The 26,576-nt window shown below is 43.5% G+C and overlaps 1 protein-coding gene across 1 annotated transcript in view; it reads right to left on the reverse strand.

Moving 5' to 3' along the window:
- Positions 1 to 26,576, reverse strand: part of pigg (phosphatidylinositol glycan anchor biosynthesis class G) — a 130,038-nt gene that overhangs the window by 40,121 nt on the left and 63,341 nt on the right. Inside the window, exons 8-9 of the mRNA XM_055224874.1 lie at positions 22,266 to 22,544; positions 7,116 to 7,325 (exon numbers count right to left, since the gene is read on the reverse strand). Coding sequence (XP_055080849.1) covers positions 7,116 to 7,325; positions 22,266 to 22,544 — 489 coding nt within the window. The remainder of the gene's footprint in view (positions 1 to 7,115; positions 7,326 to 22,265; positions 22,545 to 26,576) is intronic.

Consider the following 26,576-nt stretch of genomic DNA (forward strand, 5'->3'; position numbering starts at 1 on the left):
ATGTGCAAAACTGCTGATTAGTATCATGCTAACCTAAATGTAAAACTCCATAGACACGTAAGCGCCGCTAGCGTCATTCATTTCAGCACAAATATACATTCCTGTCAAGGAATCCTTCCTTAAACAGGAATGGGGGCCTGAGACATAATCTCTCCCCCATCTATAACACCATCCTCATACCCAGAACAATGAGAACAATAGCAGGGTCGTTAAGGCCTGAATAGGGCAGTTTCAGCTGAAACTGGAGACAATAGGTGTTTACAGCCCCTCCCTTCAGATAGATATAAGGCAGTGGCCACCAGCAATCTAACCAGATGTGAAACATCTTCACTCTTACAATGATTTGTCCAGTTGACAGATTTAAACTTTGTCTTTTGCTACCAAATATACACCGCAAATTAACCCAAAGTGCCCCAAATGAGTCCACAGAGTGAGCCAACATGTTATAAACCCACAACACTCACAGACAGATATCTACACGGGGTAAAACAAAAATCCAGAGGGCTCAAACACAGTGAAGACAGTGTGAAGTCAGTGCTGAAGTCTGAAACAATACGGCAGCTACGGAAGGTCTGTACAGACAAAAGATATTAACTCAAAACAGAAAATATTTTTGTCCGCTGGGGGCAGAACACTCCCCACCTGGTATACTGTTATACCACTATACTTTAATCAATAACACAACTTCTGAAATAAGTCTTGTATATACCTTATGAGTGCCTTCTCTGACTACTTGCATATCTACTTTACGCACTATATTATCGTCAAGGACTTCATGAGTTAAGTTTGGAGAGAGAACTTTTAGTAGCATTGCATCCAAAATCCGTCGAGCCACACCAATCATTCTTTCCCACACCCCTCCCATATGTGAAGAGTGAGGTGGGTTGAACTTCCAAGTGTATGCTTTGTTTTTGAGGGAAGATTGAAGCTCTGGGTCTTTAGAACTTATCTACCTCTCCACCTCTTGTCTGTCAGACACAGATGTTCCATGGTCCAAAAACATCCACTCCAACAGGTGTAAAGGGGAGAGCTTGGATGAAACGATCAGCTAGTATGTCTGCCATTTTTTGTTGTTCTTCTTTTCCTCTAAGTTTACGACAGGTTATGCACTTGATGATAACTTTTTCCTCTAAGGATCCACAGTCTGGCAGACCTGAATGCTCCTTCCGTGATGTGTCTGCCTTGGTGTGCAACCTGTTCGTGGTAGAGCTGTACTAACAAAGTTGCAATGTGATGCTTCTTCGGAATTATAATGGGCTAGCTTTGACCTTGGGGAATTTCCACAGAAGACAAATGGCCTCCTCACCAATCCACAATTCGCACAATGACCAGCTTTGCTTGGGTGAGTGTATCCATTTTATAGTTATTAGTTTTGGCTTTTGAGATGTACCTGGCTTTTTTAATGAGTCTGGCCATGGCGTCTGAGACGTTTCCAACTGGAGAAGCACTCAAAACCATGTGAGCCTAACGGGTGGGTCAAAGTTTTGGTTACAAAGGTCGAAATCTACAGGTGGAACATCTGCATCTGTAGCAGGCTCAGCAAATTCACAGTTTTTTCTGATTCAGCAGGGTGCTCTCAATTATTTTTCATTAAAAAGTCAGGTCCTGTGAACCAGTTTGTGCGATTAAGGAGTGAGGGTGGCCTCATGCCTTGTTTCATAGTCAGCAGAATTGTTGTGCTCACGAAGAGCCATTGACTGGGGTCAGTTGACTTTCAGATGCAAGCTACATGGTTAGCTACATAAACGTAAAATCTGTGGCTTGTGTTGTTAATGTAGCCTAACATAACCCGAGTGTCAGTGTAGTACTTGACTTTGTGGATTTCAATTTCAAGCTCAACAAGAAGCATGTCGCCCAGCTGTACCACCAGGACTGCAGCACATAACTCCAGGCATGATACAGTATGGACTTGACAGGGGGCTAACTTGGACTTGTCTATGCAGAAACCGACATGGGCATGACCTTCATTGTCTACAGCTTGAAGGTATGCAACAGCAGATATGGCCAGTGTGGAAGCGTCTGCAAAGATACACAACTCCCTTTGACAGGTTGACCGAAAGGATGAGTCTAGATACTTTCAAGGAATCTGTAGTTTTTCAAGGTCAACTAGTGAGTTTTTCCAAGATTTCCACTGTGCCTCTTTTTCTGCAGGCAATGGAGTGTCCCATTCACAGTTACCCTGCATAATGATGGGTGCAGCAAACCCAAGCGGTCATATAAACTGATCACTGTAGAAAGAGCACTATTTCTTGTAAATGGCTTTTCTTCCCGAGACATGAAAAAGGTGAAGCAGTCATTTTGCAAATCCGAGTCCCAAGCTATGCTGCAAGGGCCTTTCCTTGAAGGGAAATACGGCCATTAGAGCTGGACTGTTGGAGGCTATCTTGTGCAAGCGAATATTTGAATCTGCCAGCATTTCTTTTGTATTTTTCAAAGTCTGAATCGCATTTGACTGTGAAAGGAAAGAAGCCAAGCCGTCGTCAGCGTAGAAGTTCCTTAGAACAAACTGCTTGGTCTCTCCACCGTATTCCTCTTGAGGATCAAGAGCAGCCTTTCTACGACCATAGGTTGGCGATGGCAGGCAAAGGGCTATTTCCAAACACATGTACAGTCATTCTGTATTCTCTGATGGCTTTGGTGGCATCATTGTCCTCAAGCCACAGGAAACGGACATAGTGACAGTGGTTCTCACAAATGACAAAACACCAAAACATTTGCTCTATGTCTGCTGTAACTGCCGCAGGTTCTTTGGGAAAGCACAAGAGGACGCCAAAGAGTATGTTGTTCATGTTGGGGCCGCTCAACAAGACTTTATGGGTGGCACTCGAGTCAAACACAACCCGTATTTGTTCAGGTTTGCCAGGAAGGTAGACACCAAATATCGGTAGGTACCAACAACAACATTTGACTGCCTGGTCTCAGTTGTTAGGTAATCTGGACCTTTTTGGTTTGAAAGACAAAGGGGGTACCCAGCTGTTGGACTCATCCATAAACATTTGTTCATCCATGATCATCTTCTATTGATATGGCAGATTTATCATCGCAGGTTTCTTTTCAGCTTTGTCTCCTGGCAAAAGTTAAACCATTTCTTTGTCAAGCTGACATGGAAAAGGCCATGCATGCTTTTATTAGTTCCAGGATTGAGTATTGTAATGCTCTTTATATTGGAGTAAATCAATACACTCTCCAACACTTGCAATTAGTTCAAAACGCTGCAGCACGACTTCTGACAAACACTCGCAAACATAGTCACATCACCCCAGTTCTGTACTCCCTCCACTGGCTCCCAGTACGTTTCAGGATTGATTTTAAACTCTTAATGTTTGTTTTTAAAGCTCTTCATGGTCTTGCGCCTTTATATCTTTGCGAGCTGTTAATGGCTCATACGCCCAACAGAGCTCTGCGGTCTGCCAGTCAACACCTGCTGGAGGTCCCCAGAACCAAAAGGAAACAGTGGGGTGATCGTTCATTTTCTGTGGCTGGTCCCAGACTTTGGAAGTCTTTGCCCCTGGAGTTATGCTCAGTCACTACTTTGTCCCTGTTCAAAGCCAAGCTAAAGACTCATCTGTTCACGATTGCCTTCAGCTAATGACTGTTTTTATTGTTTGTTGTTTTGTATATAGAATTTTTGTTGTTGTTTTTACATTTTAATGCACTTGAAAAGCACTTTGGTTCAGTTTTTGGTGTTGTAAAGTGCTATACAAATAAAGTTCAATTGATTGACTGATTGAGAGGAGTGCATATAAACAATTGCTTACTGAGACTCGTTTTCATCAAGGTCGCTCAAAGTGGTCATGTCCAACGATAATAAGTCAGTTATGAAGACCTTTTCTTTGACATGGAATATGTTTGGGCAAGAATCTAAAATATATGCATGGCCATTGTTTAACACAGATGTGCGATACACACTAACATTGTTTGGTACGTGGGCACCCCTTAGGTAGACCTCTCCTATTATAACCCAGCCAAGATCAAAACGTTGAGCATAAGGGGCGTTGTGAGGGCCATTGCAGTTTTCTCTGATCTTGTGCACTTGTGGGATGTCACGGCCAAGGAGTACCAGTATTGCAGCATTTGGATCTAAAGCTGGAATTTTGTCTACTAAATGTTTGAGGTGAGAGTGGTGCTTTGCATCCTCTGGTGTAGGAATCTCAGATCGATCATCTGGGAGCTTGTCACACTCACTCAAGGTTGGGAGTTGAACACTGGTTTTGTCATCTAAAGAGTCGACAATAAAGCCATTTGCTTGCCTTGCTCTAGTCTTCCCTACACCTGAACAAGTTTTGAGCATATAAACTTTTGTGTCTGTGTTAATTTGGTCTTAGCTAAGGATCTATTACTTTGCTCATCTAAAACGGCATAGGCCTTGATTGCCTTTTCTTTGTATCCAACAGGATAGATTTTTACCAGACAGATTTTTGAGCAGGAATGTGAACTGTTCCCCCTTCTGCAGATCTCCGTGCATTTAGAAATTATGGTTTGGGTGGAGTTTTCTGAACGCTCCCTGCCATGCTGTTCCGGGGCTGCTGTCTGGAGCTGTTGTTTTCCATAGCGCTGGTCCGGGATGCAGAGCTGTGACATGCTGGTTGCTTTTACACTCATTGCATTGTATGTGTGTATTACAGTCTTTTGCTCTGTAACACACACATACAATTTGGCTGGCAGAGGAACAGCATTTGTAACAAATGTTAATTTCTTTGAGGATTGCTTTTCTCTCATCTAGAGTCTTAGCTTTGAAACCATGACACTTGCGAAGGGAGTGTGGTTTGTTGTGGAGTGGGCATTGGTTGTCTGGGTCGACAACCTTGTCAACCACCTAAGCACTTTGAATTACTTTGTGTACGAATTGTGCTATACAAATAAATTTGCCTTGCCTCGCCTTGCCTTGTTAGGGAGGTCGCAACTGCTTTCTGGAATAGTCATGTCAGTTTTGCAGACAGACACTGCAGGTTTGAAGTTTGACTTGTTCATTCTCTCTGGCTTAGAAACATTTGGACCACTAATAAAGAGTAGTGGGGCCATTGAGTGTTTTGGCTCTGTCACACAAACTTTACAAAGACTGGGAATGGAGATAAGTAGCATTGTATTGCTCTTTGGAATGGGATGCTGCACTGATCCACCTTTCTTGGAGATGATATAGGAGTTTTGGAACGATAGGAGTAATGCCACGGGATGTGTCAAGATAACTGAGACCAGGTAAGAACCTATCTAGGTGGGCTGCATCAAGTTCATTGACACAGTGAAGAATAATCAAACTGTTGAAGTCTGAAACAATATGGGAGCTGCAGAAGCTCTGAAAAGACAAAACACATTAACTCAAAACAGAAAATATTTTGACCACTGGGGGCAGAACAACAACAAGACAAGACAAGTTATCCTGATTTTTCAAAACTTGCGTCATACTGAGCATGTGCGAACTCCCACAACAAATACAGTAGGAGCAGCAACTTTCCCAAAATGACGGAAACTACCAGGGCTTATTTTATACCCATAAAGAAAATGCAGCAGTTTACAATACAATTCAGTCATCATTTAACACCATATTTATTTCTGTGGCATTTATGTTGCTGTCAGACTGAACTGACATTGTAGGATGTGTACATATTTTTCCACTGCTAATTATGCCTCTTACTGATGCTGTGGCAGTGCTCTTCAAGCTAATGATCTTATTTGCTACATGCTAAAAAGCCAGCAAATTTAGCTAATGAAGTTTCTGACAGGTTTACTTGCCATATTTGTGCCATAGCTGCCATAGTTACCATAGTTCTAAATATCCAGGATACAGTACTCTGATTCCACATGTATATAGGGATATGAGTATCCTGGTTATCCTGAGTACATATGAATGTCATATCCAGAATATTGTTATAAGCGGGATACTTGTGTGCATGTAAATGCACTCACTGTTTTTGAAATAATTTTTTTACTTATGACCTGCAAAGATTGAACCTTATCATTATTTGTTTGGGATTAGCTCGACAAACTTGTCATATTAATTTTATGGCTTAAAGCAGTGGTTCTCAAATAGTGGGGCACGCCTCCCTGGGGGGGCGCGGTGAGATACCGGGGGGGGTGCGTATGAGTCTGTGTATGACACTGTAGTACTGTACGCAGCGCGCGCACAGCAAAGAGCAGGAGAGAGTGAACAGATTGTGACACAGTGAACAAGAAACACTTTTGCTAAAGAGACACTATGGAAAACATTTTAACAGGGATGAAAAGAAAGGCAGATATAGACGGGGGTAAAGTCACACGAAAAATAAGACGAGGAAGTCTGATGAAGCGCATTTAGCACTTGGCTTCACCGTGACTCCGGTGGGACACGAGGACAGACCGGTGTCTGCTGTGTCTGAAAATGTTGGCAGCGGACAGTATGAAGCCAAATAAGTTAAGGCGCCTCATTACACCTCAGTCTCGCTGATAAGATGCTGGAGTTTTTTCAGCATAAACGTGCCAAATATTGCCAACAATCATCCCGCTTTGTAAATGTCACTTAAAGCAGCAAGCACTGAGTATCATATAAGGTGGCGTACCAAATTGTTAAATTACTTGTTTTAATTTGATATTTATTTAATTTTAATGTATTATTTTGATATTTATTTAATTTTAATTTATTCATTTGAGGTTTATTTAATTTTATTTTTTTATTTGATATTTAATTACATTTCATTATATCATTTCATTTCATATATTTTTTCAGAGGGGGGGGGGCTCGAAATTTTTTCATCTTTATAGGGGGGCATGATAGAAAATAATTGAGAAGCACTGGCTTAAAGTCTTTTCAAATGACAACAATCATGTCTTTGGGGTTGAATAATGGCACCACTTTCTGAAGCTGTTATGAAAAAATTATTTGACTTTTGTTTAGTTTTACTAATAGATAAGACGGTGAACTTTGTGCCAATTTTTGTCTCATGTGGATAGGCCCAGTAATTACAGAGATATAAACCATAAACCAGATCAGCAAATCTGCAAACTGACAGTTAAAAAGCTAATTTCACCATTGAATTCTGACCTATCCTCCAATCAGGTTAAACCAGAGGATTCTACAATGATGGAATGTATTGATCACTCTGAAACTCATAGAAACCTATGCTATACCACTGAAGTTTTACCTCAGAGTCCAGCGAGTGTGGGCGCTCCCTGAAGTAGCAGCGGCAGACATCTTGGAACAGCGCGAGGCACAGTGTGTTCAGCAGGAAGTACCATATTTGGTGCTCCTCCTCGACGAAGGAGGAGGAGCCAAGCAGGAGGGCGTGGCCTAGAGTCCCACAGAGGAGCAGGAGATCCAGCTCCGGGAAAGACCAGGAACCAGAGGAGGAGGGCTGTGCGGGGATAGAGAAGATAGAAAGTTGTTACGGACTATAACCTGGCTAACAGCAGATTCATATGTGTAGTACTGTCTACTCCGAGTTCTACATATTTATCTAGAATGTCTTTCACTAAAAGTGAATGGGAAAAAGCGGAATATGATGAATAATACTTGAAGCTGATTGGTTGAAGTGTCACAACAGTGGAATGAAGTCGAAAAATCAAACTGATTAAATCCTGTTGAGAGAAAAGCACACACATCTATCGCTCTACAAATGCACAAAGTGCTTCCCTATGCATGTTTCTCACAAACTAAACAGTCTGTGTTTCTATGGTCTAGTTTAGATCCTTTCTGATTCAATATAATTTTTAGTCCTGGTTTAGTCCTGTTTTTGTCCCTGGTTTAAACATTTTTGTTGTATTGTTCTATATAAATTTAAGTGTAGTAAAAGTGCCGAGTCACTGTTACGGCTGCAACAACACAAACGTGGAACTTCTGACGGAATCAACAATCCAATTTATAATAAAGCACTTTAGCAAATGAGTCCTCCTGAAACCTGGCCAAGAATCAGTACCAGGACTAAACCAGCACTGAACCAGGACTGAACAATGACTGAACAATGACTGAACAATGACTGAACCAGGACTGAACCAGGACTGAACCAGGACTAAGCCAGGATTAAGCCAGGATTAAGCCAGGACTGAACTAAGAAACTAGGAAGGCAGCAGTAGTGCCCATGGTCATCAAAGCACTTGGGAGCAGTAGCCAACTATTGTGAGAAGCTTGTGGAGGAATATATACAAAATATTGGGCCCAAGTCATACAGTTTAAAGGTAATGGTACCTAATAAAATGAGTGACTTTGAAAAAAGTAAATGAACAAACTGTCTTTAAAAATCCTTCTCTCATTATTCTGGCATTTAGCAAATAGAAATAATGTTGGTATTCCTAAATGACCTATAACAGGAAACGTTTACTCTGATTTTATGTCAGACAGTGAGAAAAAAAATGTATGTGTCTTTTTATACAATGTATGAAAACTTCTGGTTTCAGCTATATACACACAGGCAAGCTCCTCGGTGGCAAGGCTCCGGGGTGGACAAGATCCGTCCCGAGTACCTCAAGTCTCTGGATGTTGTGGGACTGTCTTGGCTGACACGTCTCTGCAACATCGTGTGGGCGGTCGGGGACAGTACCTGTGGAATGGCAGACCGGGGTGGTGGTCCCTCTGTATAAGAAGGGGGACCGGAGGGTGTGTTCCAATTACAGGAGAATCACACTCCTCAGCCTTCCCGGTAAGGTCTACTCCAGGGTACTGGAGAGGAGAATCCGACCGATAGTCGAACCTCGGATTCAGGAGGAGCAGTGTGGTTTTCGTCCCGGTCGTGGAACACTGGACCAGCTCTATACTCTCCATCGGATCCTTGAGGGTTCATGGGAGTTTGCCCAACCAGTCCACATGTGTTTTGTCGATCTGGAGAAGGCATTCGACCGTGTCCCTCGTGGTGTCCTTTGGGGGGTGCTCCGGGAGTATGGGGTCCGGGGCCCTTTGCTAAGGGCTGTCGGTCCCTGTATGACCGGAGCAGGAGCTGTGTTCGCATTGCGGCAGTAAGTCAGACCTGTTCCCGGTGCATGTTGGACTCCGCCAGGGCTGCCCTTTGTCACCGGTTCTGTTCATTATATTTATGGACAGAATTTCTAGGCGCAGCCAGGGGCCGGAGGGGGCCTGGTTTGGGAATCACAGGATTTCATCTCTGCTGTTTGCAGATGATGTTGTCCTGATGGCTTCTTCGAGCCAGGACCTGCAGCAGGCACTGGGGCGGTTTGCAGCCGAGTGTGAAGTGGCTGGGATGAGAATCAGCTCCTCTAAATCCGAGGCCATGGTTCTCGACCGGAAAAAGGTGGTTTGCCCTCTCCGGGTGGGTGAAGAGTCTCTGCCCCAAGTGGAGGAGTTCAAGTATTCTCGGGGTCTTGTTCACGAGTGAGGGAAGGATGGAGCGTGAGATTGACAGGCGGATCGGTGCAGTGTCTGCAGTGATGCGGTCGCTGTATGGGTCCGTTGTGGTAAAGAAGGAGCTGAGCCCAAAGGCAAAGCTCTCGATTTACCGGTCAATCTACTTTCCTACCCTCACCTATGGTCATGAGCTCTGGGTAATGACCGAAAGGACAAGATCGCGGATACAAGCGGCCCGAAAATGGGTTTCCTCCGCAGAGTGGCTGGGCGCACCCCTTAGGGATAGGGTGAGGAGCTCAGTCACACGGGAGGAGCTCGGAGTAGAGCAGCTGCTCCTACACGTTGAGAGGAGCCAGCTGAGGTGGCTTGGGCATCTGCTCAGGATGCCTCCTGGACGCCTCCCTAGGGAGGTGTTCTGGGGATGTCCCACCAGGAGGAGGCCCCGGGGAAGACCCAGGACATGCTGGAGGGACTATGTCTCTCGGCTGGCCTGGGAACGCCTTGGGATCCCACCGGAGGAGCTGAAGGATGTGTCTGGGGTGAGGGAAGTTTGGGAGTCCCTGCTTAGACTGCTGCCCCCGCGACCCGGCCCCGGATAAGTGGAAGAAAATGGATGGATGGATGGACACACAGGCACGTGCGTACACACATACACACGTATATATATATTTTGTATCTATCTCTGTCTCTATTGCTGTATCACACCTTCAGGCCAAGTTAGCGGTCAGATCTTTGGAGAGGCAAGCCCACTCACAGTAAGAGTACATGTTTTTAAATGTATGTATGAGCTGTAACTGAATAAAGACAGTTACAGCTCATACATACCCTGGAACATTCTGTGCAAAGCAGTGACCAGAACTTGCATATTTAAGCATCTTCTAAACTGGACTTTTTCAACACTTTTTCTGTATTAATCTGCCGAATTTGGGTTTTTTTTTTGGGGTTTTGTTTTTTTTAGCTATTGATTGATCTGGGTTTTGTATTGGATTTGATTTAGCCTTCCTCCAAAGTCTGAACTCTGCCCCAAACCACATTTCAGACTCAAATGACTACATCTCCATCTTTATTACACTTTGATTAATTATAGAGCTATAATCCTTCTCCTCTCTCTCCTGCCAATTATCTTCTTCTAGCCTTTCTCTCTTGCTAACTCTCTCTTCCCCTCTTTTCTCCCTTTCCTGCTTTCTCTCCCTCCTCTTCCTCTATCCTCTCTTTATCCTCTCTCTCACTCTCCCTCTTCCCCTTTTTCCTCTCTTCCCTCTCCCTAGCTCTCTCTCCTTGTCTTCCCCCTCTTTCCCCTCTCCCCCCTCCTCCTCTTTTCTCTACCCCTCCCTCTCTTTCCCTCCTCCTCCTCCCTCACTCTGTAGTTCTTTTAGCCCTACAGCATCAGGTTTTATTCATATTTCGTGTCCTGTACATTTAGCTCTGAGTGTAGCGTTTACCTCCCTGCATGACTAAAATCTGTACACACACTCACAAAACCCTTTATTACATCAACAACATGTTTAAAAGTTTTGACTTAAATATCTTAAGGTTAGGGTTTAGGTTACAGTTAGGGTTTAGGTTAAGGTTAGAGTTAAGGTTAGAGTTTGGGTTAAGGTTAGGGATTAAGTTAAGGTTAAGGTTAGGACTTGGTTATGGTTTGGGTTTAGGTTAAGGTTAGGGTTTAGGTTAAGGTTAGGCAAACAGTGACTCTGGCTAAGGTTAGGATCAGTCTCAAGGAAATAAATGGAAGTCAATGTAATGTCCCCAAGAAGCATGGAAACCAAACGTGTGTGTGCCTGCAACTAATTATAAAGTGTTTTATTGTCTGATAATCAAGATGTGCAGTTTAGCATGCTAGCTGTTAGCTTTTACGGTGACAGCAAATCTCTTGTGGTGAATATTTAGGATGCTCAGAATGCATAAGGTAAATGAGGAATAACTTTGGACCACTGTGAACTGTTTAAAATGAGATTTGCTCATACAGAACATTACATTGGACCAGAGTTTTATTACAAGAAAAAGAAACATTTCTGCTCCAGTGACGGGCTGTTTTAGACATATTTCTGAGAAGAACCAACCAACTTCACCAGAGACTAGGATCAAACTAGGACTAAACCAGGATTGAACGATTAAGCCAAAACAGTAAAACAGGACTATTGTAAGATTATACCAGGACCAAGTACCGAAAAGACTAGCACTAAAGCACTAAACTAAGATAAACATGGACTAAACCAGAAGTAAACTAAAACTAGACCTAAACTATAAACTAGGATTAATGTAGGGGCAAACCAGGACTAAACCAGGATTAAACCAAGACTGAATGAAGACTAGACCAAAACTATAAATCAAAGAGACTAAACTAAAACTAAATCATACTAAATTAGAACTAAACCAGGACTAAACATAGAAAAGAGTAGGACTAAACCAAGATGGACTACAATGCTAACAATTAAACCATCCCCTAACAAGGACTAACTCAGGCCTAAACTAGGACTGAACTAAGACCATACCAAAACTATAAACCGGACTAACATAGGAGTGAACCAGGACTAAACCAGAAAAAGACTAGGACTAAATTAAGACTATAGATGAACTACTATGCTAAGGATTAAACCAGGACCTACCAAGGAATAACTCAGGACCAAACCAGGACTGAACTGATTAAAACCAGTAAAGTAAATAGGGACTTAAAGCCCCATTATGGAACATTTCATCACATTAGCACATTGGTACAGGGTTAATGGCCCACAGTTGAACATTTTATCACATTAGAAAGGGTTAAAGTCCCACTGGGGGACATTTTATCACATTAGAACAGGGTTAAATCCCCACTGTGGAACATTTCATCACATTCGCACAAGGCTACAGAGGAAAGATTGTTCAGCAGATAATAATAATATGCAAGCATCTTGAGTTGGCTTTTCTGCTCTACTTCTGTATATAAAGTTACAGCAGTGGTGTCAGGATTACTGCAGTACTGTCTAATGTTAATGCAGTACTGTATACTGTTACTGCAGTAGTGTTAAATGCCGCCCGCTCAGCTGATTCTCAGGTAAACTGACCTTTACATATCTTTTCTATTTAGCTCACATGTGCAGGTGGAGGGTCACATGTGACTGTTAAAAATGTGATTCAAACTTAATTTTGTTCAAAGTAGCTTTACAGTTTCCCGTCATTCACTCTCACATCTGACGGTCATTTACGTTTGTAGCCACAGTGGCCCTGAGAAATAATTAAAATTAAGGAGAGGAGCTCAGACTGCACACATGCAGTGCGATGATGCTAGAGGTGCTCTTTCCATTGAGAGTCTATTTTTGCTGGATGTTGGAGTCAACCGCAGTCTTTTTCCTTAATAAATTAATAGTTATGGCGTGAACACGTAGTTTGGCGTGTGCAGCTTCAAAGATGACACAACAGCAGAGCACCAATCTGAGTGAGTGTCACACCACAACAGAACCTCCACCAGCAGCTGCACTGGGGCAGAGTGTGGCATTAGTCCTAGTTCAAAGTGAGGTTTAGTCCTGGGTCAAAGGGGGCTGGGTGTGTGAGGTATTCTGGCTCAATGAAGCTGCGTTACATCTGTGACTTTTAATTTAATTAAATTTTTTTAAAGCCCAAAATCACAACAGCAGTTGCCTCTTAGAGTGAGCATGAGAATTGATTTAACCAACAGAAACAGACAAGGAAATTAATCAACATAAAACAAGCAAATGGATAACTGCCCCAGAACATTCCTTGCCCTTAGACCCTCCTTCTCGGCAAGGAAAAAAGAAAAAAAAGAAAATGTGGGCAAAAGAAAAACCTCAAGGAGAAGTGAAGGAGCCTGCCCACTGCAGATGTGTCCAGGACTAATGTGCTTCTATTTGCAGATAGAGTTTTTCTTTAGTTTATGGTCCACAAACACAAACAGTCGATTGTGTGACCTTGTCCCACCGCACTCATCCTCTCATCAGCACAATACAAGGAAAAACTGCCTATTAAAAGAGAAATTTAGAAAAAGCTTTAGTGTCTGCTACAGATGGACACAAATACAGTGGGGCAAAAAATATTTAGTCAGCCACCAATTGTGTAAGTTCTCCCACTTAAAAAGATGAGAGGCCTTTAATTTTCATCGTAGGTAGACTTCAACTATGAGAGATAAATTGAGAAAAAAAATGCAGAAAATCACATTGTCTCATTTTTAAAGAATGCATTTTCAAATTATAGTGGAAAATAAGTATTTAGTCAACAACAAACGTTTATCTCAATACTTTGTTATACAGTATTCCCTCATTATATCACGGTTCACTTTTCACAGTCTCGCTGTTTGTTTTTTTTTTGTGGAATTTTGCATGCTCATTGTGTTTTGTGTCCTGATTGGCTAAGGGACATGCTGTGTCTCCTGTACAGTACAGAATGTGTAATTAATTTGCTGCTAGTTTGTGGCTAATGTCTTTCTACTTGTTCTGGATAATGAGCGCAGTCTCTGATTGGTTGACGCTGCGTGTCAAACGCCAAAGAGTTCAGCTTTTTCAACTTTTGGACATGTGAACAGAGTGTCTGACGCCTGAACACTCAAGACGCTCCATGTCAACGCCAGATTCGCGCCGCTCTGATGCTTGAAAATGCGCCGCAGAAATGCAGTGCGGACAAGACACACATCCACCACAGACTTTGCATGTAAACTCGACATAAAGAAGGAGGAAAATAACATAAGGATGACAGCAGCAATAAGTTTTAACAAGGATGCAAAAAATGATATAACCATCTTGCGGATGGGGTCTGCTTTAGCTTTGTGGATCAGTGACTGCAGGAAAAAAAACAAAAACATTACGAGACATTACAGTGGAGTGGCGGCAGGATGAAAAGGCGTGGTCAGACGAACTGTGAAAAACGTGTGAGTCACTATTAATCATTTCTTGTGTGTCCAACCTCTTAGGTCTATGAAGGTTTGAACTTTGAGAGTATTTAAACAAGAGAGAAATGTGAGAAAATGTTAATACCTGTCTGAGAAATGTGTACGAAGTGTGTGGTGAGGGGTTTTACAGCCTTAAAACATATATAATAATTGCAAAAAGAAAAGTTTTCTATTTCGCGGATTTCGTTTATTGCAGTTATTTTTGGAACCTAACCTCTGCGATAAACGAGGGACCACTGTATACCTTTTATTGGCAATGACACAGGTCAAACATTTTCTGTAAGTCTCCACAAGGTTTTCAAACACTGTTGCTGGTAGTTAGGCTCATTACTCCATGCAGATCTCCTCGAGAGCAGTGGTGTTTTGGGGCTGTCACTGGGCAACACGGACTTTCAACTCCCTCTAAAGATTTTCTATAGGGTTGAGATCTGGAGACTGGCAAGGCCTCTCCAGGACCTTGAAATGCTTCTTACGAAGCCACTCTGTTGCCCATGCAGTGTGTTTGGAGTAATTGTCAGGCTGAAAGACCCAGCCACGTTTCATCTTCAATGCTCTTGCTGATGGAAGGATGTTTTCACTCAAAATCTCACTATACATGGCCCCATTCATTCTTCCATTTCCACGGATCAGTTGTCCTGATCCCTTCACAGAAAAAATGGCCCCAAATCATGATGTTTCCACCTCCATGCTTCACAGTAGGTATGGAATTCTTTGGATGCAACTCAGCCTTCTGTCTCCTCCAAACACGAATAGTTGAGTTTTCATCAAAAAGGTCTATTTTGATTTTATCTGACCATATGACATTCTCCCAATCTTGTTCTGGATCATCCAAATGCTCTCAAGCAAACTTCAGACGGGCCTGAACTAGGGATGGGACGATATTAAATTTTAGACTCACGATTATCGTGGCCAAAATAATCGCGATTAACGATATTATCACGATAATTATTAACCTGTTAACGTTGTGACGGCCCGGACCTACTTTACAGCAATGTACATACACTTCTGTGTCACCCGCACAAACAATCTACACATCAAATGAAAGCTGCAGCACTCGTCTTTCTGGATATGCAAACCATTTTCACCTGCAATCACCACAGTGCTGACAGGAAAGACGTTTTTACAGAAAAGTCACAAAGTGTGAATCTGGACTTCACTTACCATTGAGTGCTCTGGTTCTGTCAAACATCAACATATTCACACAAAGTTGGTCTCATTTGTTCCGTAAAGGTCCAGAGAATATATTCCAGTCAAGAAATTATGTCCACAAAATAAGATCCTCCATGTCCAATCTGCTGCAGGAAAGTACTCCAAATATGAAATCTGCTCCGTCACTTCTTTGCCTTTCTTTTGTCGATTTCAGGCATAATAAACTTCTGACAGCGCCAACTTTGTTCCCCAGTGCTAAACACACGTGTTAGCTTGTGATTGACACCAGTGTTGGCCAATAAGGTGGGGGTTGTGGGTTACTGACACGCAGACAGCGAATCAGTGCTACAGATGACTGAAAGTTTACGCCCCACTCTTCCCCTTGTAGAATCAACCAATTACATCACACACATTTAGTGACGTTTTCCCCTTACAGCCAATGAGCAGCGGGACAGGATGATGTATCACATGCCATGGTTTTCCGTAAACAGACGTACCCGGAAGAAAATGTGTACTCCTCAATGCCATGCTTAGCTTTGCTTCTGTGCATATAGTGCGCATTCGGACCATGCGCTCTGGCACACTTGTGTTCAGCTGTATGAATTAGACTTAATTTGTCTATTGTTTAAAAGGTGTTGTTTTATTCTGCAGTTTGCATTATTGTAGGTAAAAATCTAAGATGTGCACACATTAGCGTCTCATCTGTGCGCACGGGTGAGGCACGCACTGGTACGTTCCTGTGGAGAGTTACGGATCAGACTTTGTTTATTGTTGATATCTGACAGAATATAGTTCAGACATAGATAAGCACAGAAGCTACAAGTGCCATTGCTATGTCAGAGTGGGCAAACACCACAAACTAACATCTAAACGTTGTATTGGAACTGGAAACATGAGGCAGTGTGGTGCCGTAAAGGCGATTATAATCGTGCGCGTTGATCGCGATTATTAAAAAATGCCACGAACGATTAATTGTGGACCTTATTTATCGCGATTAACGATATTATCGTATATCGTCCCATCCCTAGCCTGAACATGTACTGGTTTAAGCAGAGGAACATGTCTGGCACTGCAGGATTTGAGTCCCTGGTGGCGTAATGCGTTACTGATGGTAGCCTTTGTTACTTTGTTCCCAGCTCTCTGCAGATCATTCACTAGGTCGCCCTGTGTGGTTCTGGGATTTTTGCTCACCATTCTTGTGATCATTTTGACCCCACGGGGTGAGATCTTGCCCAGAGCCCCAGATCGAGGGAGATTATCAGTGGTCTTGTGTGTCTTTCATTTTCTAATAATTGCGTCCACATTTCTTCACACCAAGCTTCCCAGGCTGGTGCAGATCTACATTTTTGTTCCTTCTTTTGTTCTTTGGTCTTGGCCATAGTGGAGTTTGGAGTCTGCCTGTTTGAGGTTGTGGACAGGTGTCTTTTATACTGATAACAAGTTCAACAGCTGCCATTAATACAGGTAACAAGTGTAGGACAGAGGAGCCTCTTAAAGAAAGTTACAGGTCTGTGAGGGCCAGAAGTCTTGCTTGTTTGTAGGTGACCAAATATGCCAAATGTGATTTCCTGGATTCTTTCCCCCCATTTTGTCTCTCACAGCTGAAGTGTACCTATGATGAAAATTACAGGCCTCTCTCATCTTTTTAAGTGTGAGAACTTGCATAATTGGTGGCTGAATAAAAAAATACTTTTTTGCCCGAACTTTATCAAATGAATTAAACATTGATATTAAACCAGTCTGCCTCATTACCTATATTCAAAAGACATCTAAAGTGTAAACAACTGAAAAATGATTGTGCCTGACTGACTTACTGCGGCTCAAGTTCTCCTATGTTGCATTGAGTTTTCTCTTTGTTCATAAATAGGTATGCATGTACACTGCAGGATTGTCCTGTTGAAAAACCCAGTCCTTACCACAGAGATGATGGCCTTCAGTCATGGGGGATAGCCCCTGCAACATTTCCACAAAGCCAGCTGCTGTTTGACGCTTCTGGACAATCTGAAGCTCCATTGCTTAATTAACCCCTTAGAATTGCGGGTCACTTTGGTGAAACTGACTTTGTTTTGACCTCTCCAAATTAAAATGACCGTTATTGAACCCCCAGTAGTAAATACACAAGTTTGAGGTCTTTGTAAAGGTAACACTCAATAGTTTTACCCACAGGTGTCAGAATCACAGCAGAATAAACCACGCTTACCGATCTAGAACAGCATTGTCGTGTTCCACTGCTCATTGACTGTAAGGGGAAAACATCACCAAATGTGTGTAATGTAACTGGTTGATTCTACAAGGGGAAGAGTGGGGCGTAAACTTTCAGTCATCTGTAGCACTGATTCTCTGTCTGGGGCTCCAGTAACCCACAACCCCCACCTTATTGGCCAACCTTGGTGTCAATCACAAGCTAACACCTTTGTTTAGCACTCAAGAACAAAGTTGGTGCTGTGAGAAGTTTATTATGCCTGAAATTGACAAAAGAAGTGCAAAAAAGTGACGGAGCAGATTTCACGTTTGGAATAATTTCCTGAAGCAGATTGGACAAGGAGGATTTAATTTATTTTGTGGACATATTTTCTTGACTGGATTATATTCTCTCGACCTGTACGGAACGAATGAGACCAACTTTGTGGAAATATGTTGATGTTTGACAGAACTAGAGTCCTCAAGGTGAGGGTGGGAGCAGGTGGTATCTCCTTGTCATAATGTTGTAGCCATTAGGACCATCAAGGTTCCATTTTTTCTCATCAGAGAATAAAACTTTCTTCCACCGTTCAATTTCCCTTGAAATGGGACATTGAAAGGTGGTTTGGTGCTCTCGTGCAAACTACAAATGGGCAATTTTGTGCCGTTGAAAGAGACAAGGTCTTTGAAGAAGTTTTTTTGTTCTTAAAACTCTTCTCTGGGAGATGCCGTCTAATGGTAATAGGACTGCTTTTGGCACAAGTGACAAGCTTAATTTGGGCCAAGGATTGTCCCGTGTCTTGACGGACAGCCAATCGGATCTTCCAGCTTAGGGCTGGTGACATTTTTTTGGGTCTACCACTTGACTTTTTTCCCATAACCCTCAGGATGTTTTAAGAATTTTAAAATGACTGTCTTACTGCGTCCAACCTCAGCAGCAATGGCACGCTGCAAGAGGCCTTGCTGATGCAGCTCAACGATCCGATCACATTCAAAGAAAGAAGGCTTTCTTGCCTTTGCCAACAGGAGGTTGTGATAGTGTGGATACCTGACAGAAAATTACACTGAATTCACATTTTTGCGAAGATTTAGGCTTGATGATGAGGAGTGATGAACCCCATTTCAAAAGCTTATACAGCTTCTTAGGATGTCCATGTTTTCACAGTGTCATTTATACTGCCATACATATGTAAACGGAAATATGTATACAATATCCACGTCTGTATGTAGTATGTAAAATGCTTGTGTGTGTAAATCTGCATGTGTTTATGCTATATGCTGTATATGTATATGCTGTATATGCAGTGTGTATGCATATGCCTTATACAACATTGACCATTGTGAAAAATAAAATTGAACTGAATTGATTGAACATTTATGTAAATGTGTCATGATCCACACATTTCTGTCTCCTGTGTTGTCTCCCTGTGTGCTTTTCCCTTCCCCCACCTGCTTGAACCTGGAGCTGGGTGGAGTTCCGGTTCCTCCCCCACGCACCTGCATTCATTAGGCAATCAACGCCACCTGCCGTGGATAAGAGGAGCTGGGAGAAGACACTCGGGGCCAGATCATCCGGTGTGTCAAACATTCCGGCTCTCTCGACCCATCCCAGCTCCTGGCCCTCTGGTTCCGCTCCTGACCCTGCGCTCCCGCTCCGGTACAGTCTACTCCTTGTCTTCACCCCTTGTCTTCACCTCCTGTCTCGTCCTGGGCTCCGACTTGCTCCACGTCTCCCCTTCTGGCTCCCGTTCTGCGGACCGCCCCTGCTCGGCTTCCTCTGGCTCCGTTCCCGCTCCTGTCCTCGCTCCGGTCCTGGCTGTTCCCTGTTCCTGCCTCGCTCTCTGTGAAGAATCCCTGGGCTCGGCTCGCGGCCTGCTCCGTGCTCCTTGTCGGATTAATGAACTCTTGTTTGATATTGCACAAACTGTAAATAAACACTGTAAATCTCTCCCGAGTTCTGCACCTCTTTGGTCCACCCTACACCAGTGTTACGACAGAACGATCTGGCCATGAAAGGGACCAAGCAGACTCAATTCAATTCATTTAATTTTTTTGTAACGCCCAAAATCACAACAACAGTTGTCTCGAAGGGGGCGGATACCTCGCCTCCGCCAGGCGTTCACGCACCACGGAATAATCTTCGGACAAAACGACCAGGCCTTGCAGACTCTGTTGGCGTGCAATCAGACCCTCACCCAGCAAGTGTCTCAACTGACACAACAGGTGTCGCAGCTCACTAGTCAAGTCGCTGCGCTGCTCGCTGCCTTGCCCGCTGCCTTGCCCGCTGCCTTGCCCGCTGCCTTGCCCCCTGCCTTGCCCGCGGTTCCTGTCACTGTGGCGCCGCCGGGTCCTCCGGAGTCGAGGGGCATGGATCCCGACCCCTACTCAGGTCAGCCCAGCCTATGTCGGGGTTTTTTGTTTCAATGTATGTTCATGTTCCAGCGTCCAGTGCCCAACCCGTTTCACTTCAGATGCTGCCAAGATACGGTACATCTGCGGACTACTCAGGGGGAGCACTCTCCAGTGGGCACAGGCACGACTTGCTAACACTGCTTTGGACAATTTGAACTTTGATGACTTTGTGTCCGCTTTTAAACTAGTTTTTGATCACCCGCACTACCAGGCTAATGCCGCCTCCCATTTGTTAAGCCTCGCCCAGGGGTCCAGGTCTGTAGCAGACTACACTATCGAGTTTTGGACGTATGCTGCAGAGGTGGACTGGACCGATAGTGCGCTACGGGCCACCTTTTTAAAAGGGCTTAACGAACATTTAAAAGACGAGCTGGTTTCCCGTGACGAGCATTTAAAAGACGAGCTGGTTTCCCGTGACGAGCCCTCCGACTTAAGCTCTCTTATTACCTTGGCTAATCGGATGGATAATCGGCTACAGGCGCGCCAGAGGGAGAGACGCCGGTCACCAGTCCGGCACGAGACACGTTCCTCCCCGCTGCCTCCTGATGAACCTATGCAGCTCGACCGGGCTCTCTCATCGGCAGGGGAGCCTCCTGACCTGGGATCCTTGATTCCGCTTGCCAACCAGATAGGTGATGGTTGGCAGAGAGAGAGACGCTGGTCGCCTGTCCGGCACAAGACCCGTACCTCCTCGCTGCCCCCAGAGGAGCCTATGCAGATTGACCGGACCCGCTTATCCACCCAGGAGCGTCGACGGTGTTGCCGCTTGGCAGGGGAATGTCTCTATTGTGGCAAACCAGGACACTTTCTGGCTTCCTGCCCGGTACGGCCAAAAAGGGGGTGCCAAACAGTGGCTCTTGGTGTGACAGCCTCATATCCCGGAGAAAGACACTAGGGCCTACGTCTCCACGTGCCAGGTGTGTACCCGGGGTAAGGCCTCCCACTCCCCGTCCTGTCCCGACCTGTCCACTCCCGACCTGTCCTCTCCTGCCTCAGGACCCTTGCTGCTCCGCTGGACACCATCTTCCGTCCAGGACCTCCTTGTGTCTCACCAGTAACCCTGCGCTCTCGCTCCGGTACAGTCTACTCCTTGTCTTCACCTCCTTGTCTCGTCCTGGGTTCCGGCTTGCTCCACGTCTCCCCCTTCTGGCTCCCGTTCTGCGGACCGCCCCTGCTCGGCTTCCTCTGGCTCTGTTCCCGGTCCTGTCCTCGCTCCGGTCCTGGCTGTTCCCTGTTCCTGTGTCTGCTCTCCGCGAAGCATCCCTGGGCTCTGGCTCGCACCCTGCTCCGCGCTCCTTGTTGGATTAATGAACTCTTGTTTGATATTGCACAAACTGTAAATAAACACTGTAAATCTGCCCCGAGTTCTGCACCTCTTCGGTCCACCCTACACCAGTATTACAACAAAATGTAACCCTAATATATTGTTCTCACCAGTCTCTTGAGGCTGTGGGTATGGCAGGTTACAGTTAGATTTAAGATTATGTATTTTCTTGCTGTCTTCCTTGCTTAAATAGACAAGCATGTCTTTATTCAATAACATAATTCATGTCATCTCATGCACGCCCTGTGTGCGTTCGCTCTTGTTACATTTTTATCGGTGCGCTCCTCAACTGCACTGTACCACAACAATAAATAGGAACCAATATTATTATGAACAAAGTAAATAATGTATCCAACATAATATAATAAATAATATTAATTGTTAATAAAATAAGTACAAAGTAATAAACAAAATACTAATCACCCAAATAAATGTTAATACATGAAATAATATGCGTCAAATAAATCAAAGGTTACATATATTTGGCTGAACACATTCTGTACTGTACAGGAGACACGGCATGGTGGAAATTGATTGACAATGGTCTACAGTCCCTTAATCAATCAGGACGCAGAACACAATGCGCGTTCATATGCTGTAAAAAAAAGCCTGCAAGATCGCACACAAAAAAAATCTGCGAAACAATGAGGCCACGAAAGGTGAACTGTGATATAGCAAGGGACCACTGTATCCTCCGGAGGAGGCACCACCTGCAGTCATTTTGATTTCTGTCTATCTTATTATAACTATATGACAAGATGACGTCTGTAATATCTATGAACAGTCAATGGGAAGGCCCGATGGAAAAGTACAACCGCATCGTATCAGCTCTGCTCCTGAGCACAGTCCTCTCAGTCAGGAGGTCTCTCACCCCAATCTACACGTATGATGGTCAAAACAGACCATGTGATTAATTTGCATTATCTTATAATTAATTCATGACATACATAACTTTTAGTTTGATGTATCACATGAGTTAACTTTGGCAGCCATAATTTACACACACTTTAAATGCATATTGTAAACAGCTTTATTACAGTTTAAACTCTCACCTTGTGTTTGTCCCCTGGGCTCAGCCTTCTGACTACCAGAGCTCCGGTCACACAGCACAAGGCCCCCATCAGGCCAATCACACAGAAGCACAGGCTCCAGGGCAGAGAGCACAGGAAGCACGCACCATGAGCCGATGTGCACACCCACACGTGCACACTTCCCATCAGCACACACAGAAGGAGGAACGGGAGAGAGAGGAGAGAGGGTAACACAGGCACGTCCACCAGGGCGGCTCCACTGAGGCACTCCGGCATCGACAGCACCAACATTACCACCAGCTGAGGAGAGAGAGAGTCCCATCAACCTGTGTGTCAGATGCCCTGCCATCCTCCTGTATGCCTGTGCATCAGATGCCTTCCCACCCTCCTATATCCCTGTGTGTCAGATGCCCTCCCATTGTCTTGTATCCCTGTGTCAGGTGCCCTCCCATCCTCCTGTTTCCCTGTGTGTCAGATGCCCTCCCATCCTCTTATATCCCTGTGGTCAGATGCCCTCCCATCCTCTTATATCCCTGTGTGTCAGGTGCCCTCCCATCCTCCTGTTTCCCTGTGTGTCAGATGCCCTACTATCCTCTTTCTATATTTATTCTCTGCCTTCTATGATCGTTAATGTTATAATTTGGTGTTTTGGTTCTCAAGATTATCCAATCAGAAAGCAGAATGAGCCTTATATTAGTCTCTCACTTGGATTGACAATTTGAATGCTAAAATCTAGTTGGTTTAAACATATTTATGCCTTGTTAAAATGCACAGAAATACTGAAATATGAATGTTAGATGTTCATATTTCTTGTCCTCCTTGTTTTTCTCTCTGGTTCATTTTAACCCTGTCCTTGTGTCCAGCTTCTGCTGAGTCTGCACGGTTCACATTTAAAAATAAAGCTGCTTTATGAATGTGCAGAGAATTATTTATAGTGTTGTGGAGTTCTTAAGCTGTGGATGGATTTTTCATCATGAAGTTGGCGTACAGAGGGAAAAGTGATGCGGAGTTGCCAGAGACCAAAGACGATACAACTGTACTGTGATGTTGTTTTAAAATGGAGGAGTAAAGGCCTACAAATATCATAATCGAATAAAAGATTTAATGGTTTCAATTAGCAAATCCCCAAATCTGCATTTGTATAGATAATCCCTAATTCTCTTTGAGAACTAAATCTCTCTGTGTCAGATGTCCTCCCTGTGTCTCCATGGGGTTTTATTCTGTGTAAAAATTTGCTAGTAATGGTCATTCTCCCCGAGTGCTGTTCAGTACAATTGATTCTGTAGTGAATCCAGGCACTTTTCCTTTGACTGACGCCTCAGTTTCCACTTGTGAAGATTTTCTTTGCTTTTTTGTTAACAAAGTGGTGTCTGTTCGACAGCTAACTAGCTGCAGCATTAGCTTAGACCTACCTATTGTTGCCACTCATTCTGCTGTGTTTGACCATTTTGAATCAGTCTCACTTTCATTTCTCACTGATGTAGTTAAACATATGAGCGCAACAAACTGTCCGCTGGACCTTGTACCAACCAAGTTGCTAAAGAAGGTGTTCAGCACTGTTGGGCCTTCCCTCTTGGTTTTAGTCAACATTTGTCTTAGTTCAGGATGTGTCCCAAGTGCTTTTAAACATGCCATAGTTAGGCCTCTTCTTAAAAAACCTAATTTGGATTCTTCAGTTTTATCTAATTTTAGACCTGTTTCTAACTTGTCTTTTATTTTAAAAATTCTTGAAAAAATTGTTTTTATACAATTGCAGTCATTTTTAGACGAAAACTCTATTCTAGAGAAATTCCAGTCCGGGTTCAGATCACGCCACAGCACGGAGTCTGCATTGCTGAAAGTTCACAATGACATCGCCCTTTCTGTTGATGCCAAATGTCCTGTTGTATTAGTGCTGCTAGATCTAACAGCTGCTTTTGATACAGTGGACCATTCGGTCCTTCTGTCCCGGCTAAACCACCATGTTGGCATTCGCAGTGCAGCACTTGAGTGGTTCACCTCATACCTGACCAATAGGACCTTCTCAGTACAGATAGGTGAACTATCATCCTCCACTGCTTCCCTGTTTTGTGGAGTACCCCAGGGTTCCATTCTTGGGCCTGTCCTGTTTTCACTCACTATATGCTGCCCCTGGGGTCAATTATAGCCAAGTACAAGCTTGCGTTCCACTGCTATGCAGATGATATTCAAATATATTTACCTGTAATGTCAAGGAAACATGACGCGCTTGAATCGTTGTTCAATTGTATTGCAGACATCAAGCTGTGGTTAGGACAAAATTTTCTGCATTTAAATGAAGAAAAAACTGAATATATTTTGTTTGGTGATTCTGCCCCCTTAAATCTTGGCTCACTGACCTCAAGGCTCAGGCCAACTGTTAAAAATCTCGGGTCATTCTTGACAACGCTTTTAAATTTGACAAACAAATTGACAGCGTGGTCAGAGCAAGCTTTTTTCAGCTACATCTTTTAACAAAAGTTAAGCCATTTTTAAACCGCAATGACCTTGAGAAAACGATTCATGCTTTTATCAGCTCTAGAATAGATTATTGTAACTCACTTTATGTTGGTGTCTCTCAGTCGTCCCTGGGTCGCCTCCAACTTGTGCAAAATGCTGCAGCACGATTTTTAACCAACACATCCAGACGCCAACACATCACCCCAGTCCTTTATTCACTCCATTGGCTTCCTGTTACTTTTAGAGTTGATTTTAAAATTTTACTTTTTGTTTTTAAAGTTTTTAATGGCCTCGCCCTGCCCTACTTGGCTGAACTGTTAGTGGTCCGAAATCCAAACCGGGCCTTGAGGTCATCAAATCAACTCCTTTTGGAAGTTCCAAAAACTAAATACAAACACTGGGGTGATCGGGCCTTCTCTGTTACTGGGCCCAAACTCAGGAAACAAACTGCCTCCTGATGTGCGCAACATTACTGACTTCGGTCTTTTTAAATCCAGGCTTAAAACATATTTATTCAGACTGGCTTTCAACACTTAGTAATGTTGTGACACATTATCATTATTTATAATTTGTTGTATTAATGTATTTTATTCTATTTATTCTCCTATTTTACTGTTTTAGTATGATTTTAACTTGTTTTTAATTTGATTTTACTGGAAAGCACTTTGGTCACCTTGAGTGTTGTAAAGTGCTCTATAAATAAATGTTGATTGATTGATTGATAACCTTGTAGTAGTTCGTAGTCTAGACCTCTACAAAGATGTTATGAAATGTGTGGGATTCTTAAATGTTAATATTTTGAATACCCTCACATAAGTTGCATTGTATTCTACTCTCCTTCCTTTAGAGTTGTTAAGAATGATGTCACTTCTGGGTCCACGGCACAAAGCATTGTGGCAAAAAACAAAACAAATTAAAGTCGCAAGTGGCATCGAACGGCCCTCAAGGGCCGTGCTTTGCACTCAGCCGACCCAGCACTCACTAAGGGTGGCGCTGCCGCACCGCTTGTGTCTGTTTTATTGCGGCTTAGAGCCGTGACTTTTTTGATTGGGATGACATGAAGAGTCATGGTGACAAATTTCACATTATTCCACCAAACTAATCATTTTGTGATGAATGGGAAAATTTGGGAGCGTTCCAATTAGGATAACACTGGCAAGTTGGCCCATCACCATGGCAACATGGCACAAAAAAACGACATGGGTCTGATTGACTTTATTGATTGGGATGACCCAATGGAGTTTTTTGTCACATTTGGTAACATTTTGGAAAACAAAATTTTCGGCCCTCCAAACAAATGTATTTGATATCCTGTAGGGGGTGCTATCGCGCCAATTTTATTTCTTTCACAAACAGTAGAATTAGGCAAAAAAAGTTTTACAACTGATTCGAATTTTAGCCCAATCAGGCTTTGTGTGCGCAAAGGGGGGCATGGCAATAATAATATTTTTTGTTTGGCATCACTTGATGAATGAGTGTACCGACGATTTCGTGGCTCTACAGCACAGTTGACGTCGGGACGTCTCCCATTGACGCAATGTATTTTGACTTTTTGCAGGGGGCGCTGTCGCGTCATTTTTTATGCCCAATTATGCAACATATAAAAAATGTATTTTTCGGCAGACCTGAATTTTGGGCAAAATTTAGTGAATTTTTTAATATGTTCAGGGGGTCAAATTCCTGCTCAAAGAGCAGAAGAAGAAGAAATAAAGATTAAAGCCACAAGTGGCATCGAACGGCCCTCACTTTGCACTTGGCCGACCTGGCACTCCCTAAGGTTGGTGCTGATGTGCCACTTGCCTATGTTTTATTTGCAGCTTTGGGCTGCACTTGTCACCAAACAAAGTCAAAAGACTTTGGAAGCGCTCATGCATA

This window comes from Periophthalmus magnuspinnatus, chromosome 10 (genome assembly GCF_009829125.3).
Source record: "Periophthalmus magnuspinnatus isolate fPerMag1 chromosome 10, fPerMag1.2.pri, whole genome shotgun sequence".
Classification (NCBI taxonomy): Eukaryota; Metazoa; Chordata; class Actinopteri; order Gobiiformes; family Gobiidae; genus Periophthalmus; species Periophthalmus magnuspinnatus.